General features: G+C 44.4%; 1 protein-coding gene across 1 annotated transcript in view; it reads left to right on the top strand.

The window, feature by feature from the left end:
* Positions 1-749: 749 nt before the first annotated feature.
* The window catches only part of LOC134211770 (muscle M-line assembly protein unc-89-like), a 213,058-nt gene continuing 201,009 nt past the window's right edge, over positions 750-12,798 (top strand). The window contains exons 1-2 of the mRNA XM_062688993.1: positions 750-2,069; positions 9,380-10,162. Of these exons, the coding sequence (XP_062544977.1) occupies positions 803-2,069; positions 9,380-10,162 (2,050 nt within the window). The 5' untranslated portion in view covers positions 750-802. The remainder of the gene's footprint in view (positions 2,070-9,379; positions 10,163-12,798) is intronic.

Consider the following 12,798-nt stretch of genomic DNA (forward strand, 5'->3'; position numbering starts at 1 on the left):
GTTATGCGGATACGAACACAGACCATTTCATTTTTATATATAAAGATATAATGATAAACGGCAACTTTGACTTCAAGATACTGCATTAATGAATAAATACAAGATACAATGAAGACCCAATTTTCAACATGTTTAACAAATTTTGTCTGCTTCTGATTTCGTCATATGATCGTTTTGATTTGATTTCTTCACAATCCAATTTTGCCAGATTTTTTGTACAGATTTTTATACTCAGAAATAATACTGATAACAACTAATGATTTTGGTGGTCCAAAAAAGAGGAAGAATTATTCCAAATGTTTTGGAAGTCTACATGACAGTCAAAAACAATTAATTGCTTTATATTTGTGTTATTTTGACCACTTTAAAGAACTTTTCTCGATACATTTTATACTGAGCGAGAAAGGCATCATCACCGCTAGGCGGATTAATCTGGGTTTATAAGACTACTGTGAAATTTCAGTGAATTTTTTCAGAGAAATTCACTAGGTACTGTTTCAGTTCTTGTTTCAACAATCCGCAAAGAACACATAAGCATCGGTGCATATTCTTCGATATAGCAAATTCAACCGCAACATTTTTTGTGTGGAATAGCAAAACTGTTTTTTATTCGATTACAATATTCTTCCCACATCATTGCCTTGTTGTTTTACCATCAAGATCAATCACTTTCATTTCTATTTTGGATGAAGAATATAAATAGATAGCAAATCAACCATTGACAGTCTATCTGTTATAAACTACGGATCTTCACGGCCAATGTCAGTCGATACTCAGCTCTTCAACTATACGTATCTGTAGAATGGTAAGAAAAACAAAAAAAGACGACCGCACACCATCGGTGGTTCCTGAAGTGGTGATTACTGATCAGCCAGACGAAGGAGAAATTCATGAGCATAATACTAAATCCAGAGATCCATCACGTGATCGCAGCTCGCGGTCAGTGTCCATCTCTCGTCTCAAAGCTGGAGATCCTGTAAGAAAAGAAATGATGTTTGTTCGAGAAAAGTCTCCCTTTGAAATAGGGGAGAATCGAGATATTCAGTTAGCTTCTTCAAAAGCTATAATTGACAAAGCTCTTATTATGGATGTGTCTGGAGGAATCACAAAAGTTGACGAATATGTGTCGTTATTTTTTTCTCCGGGCTGTGTAATTGACGCTGCAGTTTGCGAAGATATTTCCACGCAACAAACCATCGAAGTTGTGGTGGTTGAGGAAGACGAAACACCCGACATAGTGATCGAACCTTTAGAATTAGATGAATCAGAGAAAGTAAATATATCACAGAAAAGCAGTGAAGAAGCTGCAAATGAAACAGAAATTGAATTATCTAACGTCATTGATGAACATACCTTAACAGAAACTGCTGAAACTGCTGAATGCGAGAATAAATCTTTTGAAAGCAATATTAATGGCGAGGTTAATGAGCAGCAAATCAATGACATAGTTGAAGAAAAGCAAGAAGTGGTAGAAGATAACATTGAAACAGAGGACAGTGTACCTGTTAAAGATGAAGAGGAATCGGTACAAGAAGAAGAAGAAGAAGAAGAAGAAGAAGAAGAAGAAACAGAATCGTCATCTGATGAATCTTATGAAGAATTAGTCGATCCATCATTATGGCGTGCTTTCGATCCTAATAGTGAAGACCCAACGGCTTGGTTTTACAAGCCGGCGGAAGAGATTAGTCCAGAACTCACAGAAAAAGAAAAGGATGAAGAATTCAGAAGAGCCCGGTTAACAAGGCGAATTCCCGTATTTTTGACAAACTTAACAGATCGATCGGGATCTTTTGGGTCCGAAATCAAACTTCAATGTTCTATAGAGGGGCTAGAAACTACATGCAAATGGTTAAAAGACGATCAATTAGTGGAAAGAACACCTCTATTACAAACCATGGCGGTCGATGGACTCTACACGTTAGTATTGAAAGATGTCAAAAAATCGGATGAAGGAGTTTATACCATTATTGCAAAAAATAGAGGAGGGGAGTCAAGCTCATCAGCTAGAGTGAGGGTATACGAGGATCCAAGAGACCGAGTTGAACTACCCACTATAATAAAAATCAGAGGTAATTATGTTTGTGTGCACGTGTGTTTTATTTTTGCCTTTCTTGTATACAGATACCCATAGTGCGATATATTGCCAACGAATTGAGGTGATGTGTTTGTGTGTATGTGCGTGTTTTTTTTAGAGGGATGAAGGCAAATCTGCAAACAGACACCTGAAATTATCACTCAGGGAATCGGGTTGACGGAACGCCGGACCCACAAAACCCACCCAAGCAACAGAAGGTCACTTGAGTTACCCTCTCTTGTAATGTCCTGGTCTCTCCGGGACTTACTGGATGTCAATACTTCGGAGAGGGGCTGTGCTCATGCACTCCACTTGTCCCGCCTCTAGTAAGCATTGATAGTTCCCTGCATTATCCTCATAATTACTGATGACAGTATGACTGCGTATCTCCACTACGACACATTTTGCATTTGGGGCTCGTACAATTACTCACACTTCTTAATTACGGCACGTCTCTTCCGATACGGTTACATCGATCTTTAGGCATACAAATTGAGTGCCGAGGTCGGTCCAGTGATTCCGGTTGAAAGATGGCTTCCGGTTCACTGGCGTTCGACGACTCCGAACCGGTTATTTTCCCAGGATCGACTACTACTCATCACATTCGCTCACTGTCCAGTGCTCTCTGATCTTCACACCAGCATGATCTGCGTTACTGCTCTGTTCACCACGTTCCACGTATTCTCATCTTCACACATTTCCTGAACGATGTTATCGGGGTTTATGCTACGAGTGCTGACCCTTGAGATCCAACCCCGTTCTGCCCTGAATCGTGCTCCGTGCTCCGGTGTTTCATCACAGTTCGGACAGGCCGGACAAAGTTAAGATTTTACGTGTCCGAATCTATGCAAAAAATTCCCGAAGCATCCATGTCCTGACAGGAACTGCGTCAAGAAGAAGTTTACTTCTCCGTGTTTTCTGTTCTCCCACGACTTCAGGTTCGGAATGAGCCGATAGGTCCACCTTCCTTTCGAACTACTGTCCCAATCCAGCTGCCACTTTCGCACCGAAGTAACTCTTGCAATCTTGCGTGCTCCCGTCGTTCCACGTAGTCCATAGCAGCCACCATCTTCCTCCAATAAATTTTGATGGGAGTCATGCCTACTATGACACAGACCACATCCATCGATATGGTCCGATATGCTCTTGTCACTCCCATAACCATCAACCTGTATATGCTGTTGGCTATTCCTATGGCCTCCATTACTTCCACCTCATCTACTGTTTCTCCGATTACCAAGAGTGCCACGTCGTCCGCAAACCTAACTATCTTCACGCCTCTTGGTAGTCTAAGCTGAAATAACCCGTCGTACATCGCATTCCACAACGTCGGTCTCGGGATGGAACCTTGTGCAACACCAGCTATTATTTGTACTCTCTTGAGTCCCTCATGTGTTTCGTAAACTAGTGTCCGATTCTCGAAATAGCTCTTTAGAATTCTGCAAAGGTATCCTGGAGCCCTCATCCTGTGTAGAGTTAGCTATTGCTTCCCAACTCGCACTGTTGAACGCATTTCTCACAGCTCAGTAGCGATTACCTCTCCTCTTTTGCTTCTTGGCTGCTTCTACGACTTCCTGGATAGCGTCAACTGTGGTTCTGATCTTCCGGAACCTAAACTGCCTACTTGATAATCCGTTATCGCCTTCTATGCAGATAGCTTATCTGTTGAGAGTTGTGTCTATGTGTGCGTTTTTTACGAGGGTTTAAGGCTATTGAAAAATCTGCACGGCAGAAACCTGAGCTCATGCACTTCTTCTAAAATTCCGGCCTCTAGCTTAGGCTAATTCGCCGACTAGCTTGCTGAGATCAATTGCTACGTTGTCTCGATCCTTCGGCGGTCGTGCCACAAACTTCCCCAATCGAATCCTCCTGACTTCCCCCGGCGTCGAGGGTGGTCCACCAGTTCCGGTAAAGGAAACTTCCGCACTGATGGTGCCCCGACTACCAGCGGCTATCGCAAGGGACGCTTTCGCGCATTGCGCTGACTTCGTCTTCAGGTTGCAGAGGTGGTCCGACAGCTCCGGTGGTGGATGACGTCCACACTGACGGTGCCCTACATACCCGAAGCACTTCCTTCTTCTTTTATCTATCTTCAGCTGTTTAGCGGCTCGAGTGCCGAGGTCGGTCCGACGATTTCGGTTGGCAGAAGACTTCCGGTTCGCTGGTGCCCCGGATACCAAACACTGCTCACTGTGCTGGATTTCCCTCCAAACCGAAGCTTATTCGCTGGTCCTTTCTCCATTGACGTTGCAGCTCAGACAGTATTTGCATCACGACTCTGCTTACCGTATTCCACGTACCTTCATCGCGACACATTCGCTCTGCGACTTCTACGTACTTCCTCAAACCTTGGGCAATCGAATACTACCCACGTGTTCTGCAGTCTCCTCTATGTTGATACACGCCGGGCAGAATGGCGATGACGCATGGCCACACCGATGCAGATAGTGGCGGAAACAGCCATGTCCGGACAAGAACTGTGTGAGGTAAAAGTTCACGCTCCTGCTCCCCTGGCTGGAGCTCCGTACCTCAGTATCGAGGATGGTACATGCCATAAGACGTCTACTGCTGCTTTTAAGACCACCCACGTTCGACATGAACCTTGCAAACGCACTGACCATTCTAGCCGCCTTTTCGCAGGAATAGCAGGAATAGTGAACATCTCGGGAGCCTCAGCAATGGCTGCTTTGATGGCCAAGTTCGGAATATCATACGGTCCTGGCGCCTTACCTACACTAAGAGACTGTGCAATCCTCACAAGTTCCACCACAGTGACTCTTCCCTCGTCGGCCACCCTGGCCCCTGGCAGCTCCACAAAGTGAGTGGACTTGGGTCATGACGTGGGAAGAGCCCCGCGATGATCCTCTCCAGCATCTCTGGAGAACGCTCTGTAGGGGCCATCGCCCCACGTGTCTTGGCCATTACGACCCTATAGTCATGGTACTTTTGGTACCGACATTGGCCAGGTCCACATCCAACATAGCCAGTGATTCCAGCAGGATCTGCCCCCGTTGATTCGTGGAACGGCTTCCCCGTTCCATGGACCAAGCGTTGAAGTCCCCTGCTATCACCACCGGCCTACGCCCCATCAAGTTAGCCGTCAAACAATCCAGCATACGACCGAACTGCTCGATCGACCATCGAGGAGGCGCATAGCAGCTGCAGAAGAAGACCCCGTTGACTTTGACAATGACGAAGCCCTCGTGTGTCGAAGACACCAGCTCTTGGACTGGGTATTTCCCCGTTGTCCATATCCCCGCCATTTTAGACCCATCGGTGACCCAATTACCGTTCCTGGCGGGTACCCGGTGAGGATCTGCTATGATGGCGATATCCGTCCCCCATTAATCAACTGTCTGACACAGCAGTTGCTGGGCTGCATAACAGTGGTTCAGGTTTAGCTAAATTACCTGCACGCTTAAGCGCCGGGCACATCGAACCCCCCATGAGTAACATGCTGTTCGCAGCTTTACTGGAACAAATCAAACAATTGGGAGGGTTCGTGCAGCATTGTGCCTTATATCCCTCCAATCCGCTGCGTCGGCAGAGATTGCTTCTGTCAGGGCCTTTGCAGTCCCATTGCTTGTGGCACTTGAAGCAAACTTCGGATTGCTCGTATATGCCCACAGGGCACACCGACCATCCCACCTTGACGCTCCCTAACTTGACTACCTTGGAGGCGTCCGCTGCAGATAGCCGAACCAATGTTACCTGTGTCCCTGCCGGACCTTTCCGTAACCGAACGGCTGCGGTGGGCATCTCCACTTCACACTGTCGTCGCAGTGCCGTGACGAGCTCTTCGACTTCGGTGATCTCGTCCAGGTCTTTAACCCTTAGATTCACCTCCGTCGTGAGTGCCCTCACCTTCACCGTCTCACCTAGAACTTCCTCCGCCAACTTCTTGTAGGCGGCGCCCTTTTGCGAGACGCCCCGTTTCAGCTCGAGGATCATCTCGCCCGTCCGGGTACGTCTTATTCGACGTACGTCGGCGCCGAGTTCACCGAGCTTGACGTCACTCCTCATCGCCTTCAAGACCTCCGAGTACTTAACCTCGTCCGTCGTGATGACTAGGGCACCGCCCCTGGAGCGATTGGCGCCTACCCTAGACTTCTTGCTACCCTCATTCGCCTGGGCCTTCTTTTCGGCCCTTGACGTTTTCGATTACCTCTTGTTCTTGACCAGGGTCTAGGAGGCGTCATCCCCCTCTATTTTCCTGGTCTGGTGCGACTGAGAGCTCTCCGCCTGCTGTAACCCCTTACCACCGTCTTTCCTGGGTGGACGGACCTTTCAGCTCATCCCCTGGAGACTGTCTCCCTCGTTTTTGTGTGTGCACCGTTGGAGCAGTCACCCCCGACGTGCCCGCGAATACTTGAGCCTCAGTCTGGGTAGACTTTTGTACCACCGTCTTCGCCGGCGCGCCCTCGGTCGGTTCGACCTTGCCCGAGTCCGCGAATCCTTGGGCCTCAGTCTGGGTAGATCTCGACTCCACGGATTTTACGGTTTGGCACTTGGCCGCAAGGGCGTAGCCAAGGGGGGCAGGGTGGGGGGTGTGTTGCCCCCCCTAAATTGTGGAAAGATTGAACGGGTACTGAAATGAATTCCCACAAACATGTGCACTTTACGATCCAATCGTATACAGAAATAGGTGGTTGATTCCCAAAATTTATTAGGGCATCCAGGATCCATAATATATGAAAGTTCAAAACAACTCGAAACATTTCGGGCTCAAAAATTCTCCTTGAAATCCTTCTAGAAGCTCCCCTGGGAACTTCTGAATTCCTCCGGAAAGTTATCCACAAATTCCTCTGAAAATCGTTCGAAAATCCTTCTCATGTAATTGTAATTCCTCCTTATCTAGAAACCCCCACTAATTTTTTTTAGGAAATTCACGAGGAAATTCCTTGAAGATATCTTTTCTTCTCTCCAAGATTTACTTCTAGATATTTCTTCGGCTATTCTCTCTTCAGGAAAAATCCGGGAGTTCCGAGAGTTCGAGAGTTCCGTCAAGAATACATACGGAATTTCTTCCCAAAATTCTACCAGAAGTTTCTTCAAAAATTTATGACGGAAATCCTCCGATTTAGCTCCATAATTTCACTTATAAATCTATAAGAAATTCCTTCGGAATTTCTTCTAGGAACTTCTCCGGGCATTCCTCTCGGAACTCTTCCTTTAATTCCTTCGGGATTACTTCCAGGAAATTTTCCGGGAATACCTCCAAACAATCAATAGCGAAATCTTCTTGCATTCCAATCTGGAATTCTTTTCGCAATTACTTCAGAATATCCTTCAAGAAATACTCTAGAAATATCTTCATGAATTTCTCCTGGAATTCGTCCAAGTATTCCCCAGAAATTCTTTCAGGTATTTTTTCGGGAGTTTCTTCAGGTACTTCTCCAGGAATTCCTTCAGGAATTTCTCCGGGACATGTTCCGCGAAAGTGTACTAGAATTCCTTCCGGACTTCACTCGGAATTTACTCGGATGTCTGCCAAGAGTTCTTCCAGAAATTTCTTCGGAACAATCCGCAGGGATTTTCTTCAGCAATTCATCTGGGAATACTTTCAGGATTTCATCTGGGAATTTCTGCATTAATTCTTCCTGGTATTTTTCTGGGAATTCCTTCAGATATTTTTTTTCGGAAATTCCTTTAGGAACTTCTCTAAGAATTATTTCAGGACTCTCATGTGGGAATTCCTCCGGAAGTGCTTGTGGGAGTTCCTCCGGGAGTTCTTCCAGGAGTTTTTAAAAGAAATTCTCCGGTAATACCTCCAGGAACTTTACAGGGAATTCCTGGACGATATTTTTCTTCAATAAATTCCTCCAGAAGTTCCACCGGCAGTTCCTCCGAGAATTCCTCTGATAATTTCTCCGGAAATTCCTATAGAAAATTCCCCGGGAGTCCCTCCGGGAATCCCCAGAGAGACTTTTCAGAGAAACACCCGGAGAAACTGCCGGTGAAACTCCCGGAGGGATTCTCGTAGAAACTGCTGGTGGATCTCCCGGAGGAATTCCCGAAGAAACTGCCGGAGGAGCTCCAGTAAGATCTCCCGTAAGACTTCCCGGAGGAATTTCAGGAGGAAATTTCGGAGAAACTCCTGGAGGATCTCCCAGTGGAAATCTTGAAGTTTCATCCGGAATTCTTTCAGGATTTCATTGCGAATTAATCTAGGAATTCCTCCGAAAATTCCATTGTTGATTTCATTTTCGGTATAATTTCTGTATAAATTTCCGGTGGAATTCCTGGAGAAATTCTTTGAAATTTTCACAAGAAATTATTCGAAACAATTCACGGAAAATTTTATGGAATTTACACAAGAAATTCGAAGATTTTTCGTGAAATTCTCAGGAATGTTTACTGGCAGTTCAGCGGAATCACGCATTTTAAAATCCATTATTGTTTTAATCATTATTGTTTCGATTTGGTTTGGATTTAGTTTCATGTGTTAATATTCATGTGTTTTTATAAAACTACGATTTAGAAGACCAAAAAAGTTGCTTGGCCGTCTCGACCGCCTTCTCCAGCTTGGCGTCCAACGTCGACTTTCGAAGTTTCAGCAAGCTCCCATTGAGGTCCTTGCTGATATTATGCTTCGATGACGCAAAGTCGATTATGGCGTCCAACTGTTCCGTCGCCACCTGGAAGGCCGAAAGCCCATCGCGTTTGCGGTTCATCGCCCTCACAAGCCATGGGCCGTTCATAACCTCTACCGGCGTAGCCGTAGAGAAGATTAAGTGACCCACGCTGGCGCTGCGCACCGAGCTGCCGACTATTGCCTCTGGGTTCCTAGGCCTCCGCCTCTTGCGAAGGGGTTGTCGCCTACACTACTACCACTAATTGAAGAATAATTGACTTGGTTTTCCATTTGATCCCACGAGTTGCGCGGGAAAAGAGGTCCACCACGCCAGAGCCCAGCATGAAGCAGTAAGGGACAATTACTGTGGAGGGTGCCCAGGTACCATGCATGCCCTGGCCATGCATCCCCTCGGCATGGGTCGCTTACAAAGTACAAAACCCTTAGCGGGCAGTCTATTGTCATCGGAAGACCCGTGGAAACGTGGGATTGGAACTTGTGAGGACCAGATCTGTGTAGATCGCTCATTTCCAGGTGTCAACTCACCATTTCGCAGCCCTTGTGGGTTTGTTTGTGTGTGTTTGTGTGTCTGTTTAATTATTCTGTCGTGACAAATTTTGCAATTGTTATTTCACAAAATATGATTTACCATTTTGAATACTATTTTTTAATTAGTGTATTCCTGTGTAATGTAGGTTTAATTACATATATTTGTTTAAAATTTTTTACAGATTATTATCATCATGCGCTGAATGATTTGATAATTGAGTGTCAAATAATGTCTAAACCGAGCTGGTCCATACCAGACATCAGCTGGCTAAAAGGAGAAGAACCTGTTAAATTAGACAACAGAATTCGTGCAACTTATGAGGGAAATGAAATCTTTCAACTAAACATATACAATCCTTCGCTAGAAGATAGTGGAGTATATACCTGTCTGGCGAAGAATTCAGCTGGCGAGCGACAAATTTCGCATGAAGTTGATTTCACAGCTAAGGTACACTATATTCACCTACCAGGAATGCACCACGCAGATAAAAAGGTTTTGACCGAGGAAGAACTTTTAGAAAAGCAAGAAAATGACTTAAAGTTGGCTCAAGAAAAACTTGCTTTACGCGGATCATCAAGACCGCTCCCTCCTCCCGAACCATACACAGAAGAATCATTCGTTATACGTGACTCAAAAAATAAGCTCACGTGGGCGGGGCAGTTACATAACATAACCGTTCAAAAAGGTCAAATTGCGAAAATGATTTGTTCAGTAAATGGTACCCAAGCTATACTGAAATGGCAAAAAAATGGAAAAGCAATTGAGTATAACGATCGTGTTAAACTCTTAAACAGTGGTGTCATTGGGCAAATACTAATCAATGGTGTAACAAAAAAAGATGCAGGTGAATATGTTTGTTCTGCAAAAAATAACTACAATGAAATAAAGACTACTTGCGTGTTAAAGGTGATTCAGTTGGTTACAGCAGAGACATCGCCACCTACGTTCACAAAAGCTATCAAGGGTAAGATTAAACTAATTTTTAGCTCTCGTTTCATCGTGCATTGATATGGTCTTCTACAGTCGGGTGTCAATATATGCGGATAATATTATCATATAATTAGAAAACGGATTTGATTTTATTTGATCATAGAAATAAAAAGCCGCAATGTGAATAAAAGAGTAAAACATTTAAAATTAGTTATGTGCCCTAATGAAAAAATCGCAATTGAATTACAATGGAAATCATCGTATCGTAACAGTACGATGAAATGAATGTTAATTACAGCGAACTGTATTGTAGCTTACAATACAATAACATCAGAAAAAATTACCTTGTTCTATTAACAATTGATTTACCATATAATTTTCTTAATTTTTAATTTGGAGCACGGAGAAGCCCATTTGAGTAGAACTCAGTCCTGCCGTCCAGCTTGGTCACGATAAGTCGTCAACTAAGAAGCTTTTCCCAGATGCAAAAAAAAAAATTCATCTATCTAAGCGATATGTATAAATGTGTGTATATGTGAACAAAAAATAGTTTGCCATACGGCCGAACACCTCTACAATTTCTTTAAATGCTCCCACAGGTACGGAGTCGCACTGCATGCGCCCACATGGGTCTCAATTGTTCACTGATAGTTACTATCAACTTCCCCAAAACCAGCATTGTGTGCTCCCGCAGATACGGAGCCGCACTGTTTGCGCCCACATGGGTCTCAATTGTGCACTGAAAGTTACTATCAACTTCTCCATAACCAGCGTTGTGTGCTCCCGCAGGTATGGAATCGCACTGCTTGCGCCCACATAGGTCTCAATTGTGCACCCCCAAAATCAGCATTGTTGTCTCCCGCAGGTACGAAGTTGCACTGCTTGCGCCCACATGGGTCTCAATTGTGCACTATCAACTCCCCCACATGTCGATAGACCTCCGGTTACGCGTGTAGACTTTAAGTCCAGATGGATGACCCGGAATATATACTGTGAACACATTCTATGCTGAGTTCCACAAAAAGCATGTACCGTATTTGAATCTCGACGATAGACCTTCGGTTACGCGAGTATACCTTAAGGCTTTACTCCAGGGATTTCTTGGATGACTAAGACGGGGATTTTTTTAACAACCCGGAGCAAATACTGTGGACTATTCTAATGACCGCAGAGAGCATGTAACATATTTGAAACTGGCTGATAGCCCTTTGGTTACGCGTGTAGACTCTAAGGCCTTACTTCCAGGATTTATTGTATTACCATGGACAAAAGATGTAAACCTTGTGAGTGAACAAAAAGTATATCAGATTCTATTTCTAAAACGACCAAAATTATCAAAATCGGTTGAAATTTTTTTTTTTTTTTATTGACTTTATTCAGGAGACTTTCAGCCCAAGGCTGGCTCGTCTCCGCGGTTGAAAATTGTAATTGAAGTTGAAGTTATGAGAATGCCAATTTATGGGCACACGGGAACCCTGTCGGCCATACACGATTTTTTTTTGACCGCATAAAGGTTAAGGCGTTTGTTGTATCCCATAGCATTTGCATATTTTTATATTACATGTATCAGGAATCAGGTATCAGAACGTCGGCTCCAGGGGCACGTTCACCTCAATTTGGGAGATTTGTGCCATCGCATTCACAGCCTTTTTCATCACACATCTGACGGAAAAGGAAGTGAACAAAAAGGAAAGGAATTTGGATGGGAGAACAAAGGGAATGTTTGGAAAAGGGCCCTTGAAGAGGGCATACAACGCATAAGCGTACAAGAGCTTATAGCTCCTTGCCTCAACGGGTTATGAACAACAGAATACTCTGAAGGTTCAGGTTTCTGAAGTCAATTTCACTAAGTAAGTGTTTACCAAATATTTGGAAGCGCAATTGTGCATAGACTGGGCAGTTACATATTAGATGATAAGAAGTTCCATAATCGGATTCACAACTATCACAAACAGATGATTCAACGCGTTGAATATTTGCCATGTGATAGTTTAGTCGGCAGTGACCTGTCAAGGCCTTGACTAAGACACTGCAATTCTGTTTAGACAGATTAGCTAAATAGCTGGCTACTACCGGAGATGGCTCCCGGATGTACAATTTTATTTGATGACATGAATCCAGACTACTCCAATGCCATTTGTGCTGAGTGACAGCCCAAGAGTTGATCAAAAGCTTCACCCAACACTTGGATATTGGAATAGCTGGCTCAGGACCAATAAAGTCATGCGATGCTCCATTACGAGCTAACTCATCAGCCAATTCGTTTCCAGCTATGGAAGAATGGCCAGGTACCCATATAAGGTGTAAAGTATTCAGTAAAGAATTCAGTTCCTCAATTTGAGTTCGACATGCGATTACTAACTTCGACCTTGAGTAGGCCGAGGCGAGAGCTTTAATAGCTGCTTGGCTATCTGAACAGAAGTATATTACTTTACCCATAATGCGTTGCCGCAGTGCAGATTGCACTCCACACATGATGGCAAATATTTCCGCTTGAAAGACAGTGCAGTGTGTACCCAGTGAGTGTGACTGTTCCAATCTCAGCTCACGCGAATAGACGCCTGCACCTGCTCTACCTTCGAGGAGGGAGCCGTCAGTGTAACAAACAATTCTGTCGGACATATTTTTTTCACAATAGCCAGATGTCCACTCATCCCGCGAGGGGAATTG

The sequence above is a fragment of the Armigeres subalbatus genome, chromosome 2, assembly GCF_024139115.2.
Source record: "Armigeres subalbatus isolate Guangzhou_Male chromosome 2, GZ_Asu_2, whole genome shotgun sequence".
Classification (NCBI taxonomy): Eukaryota; Metazoa; Arthropoda; class Insecta; order Diptera; family Culicidae; genus Armigeres; species Armigeres subalbatus.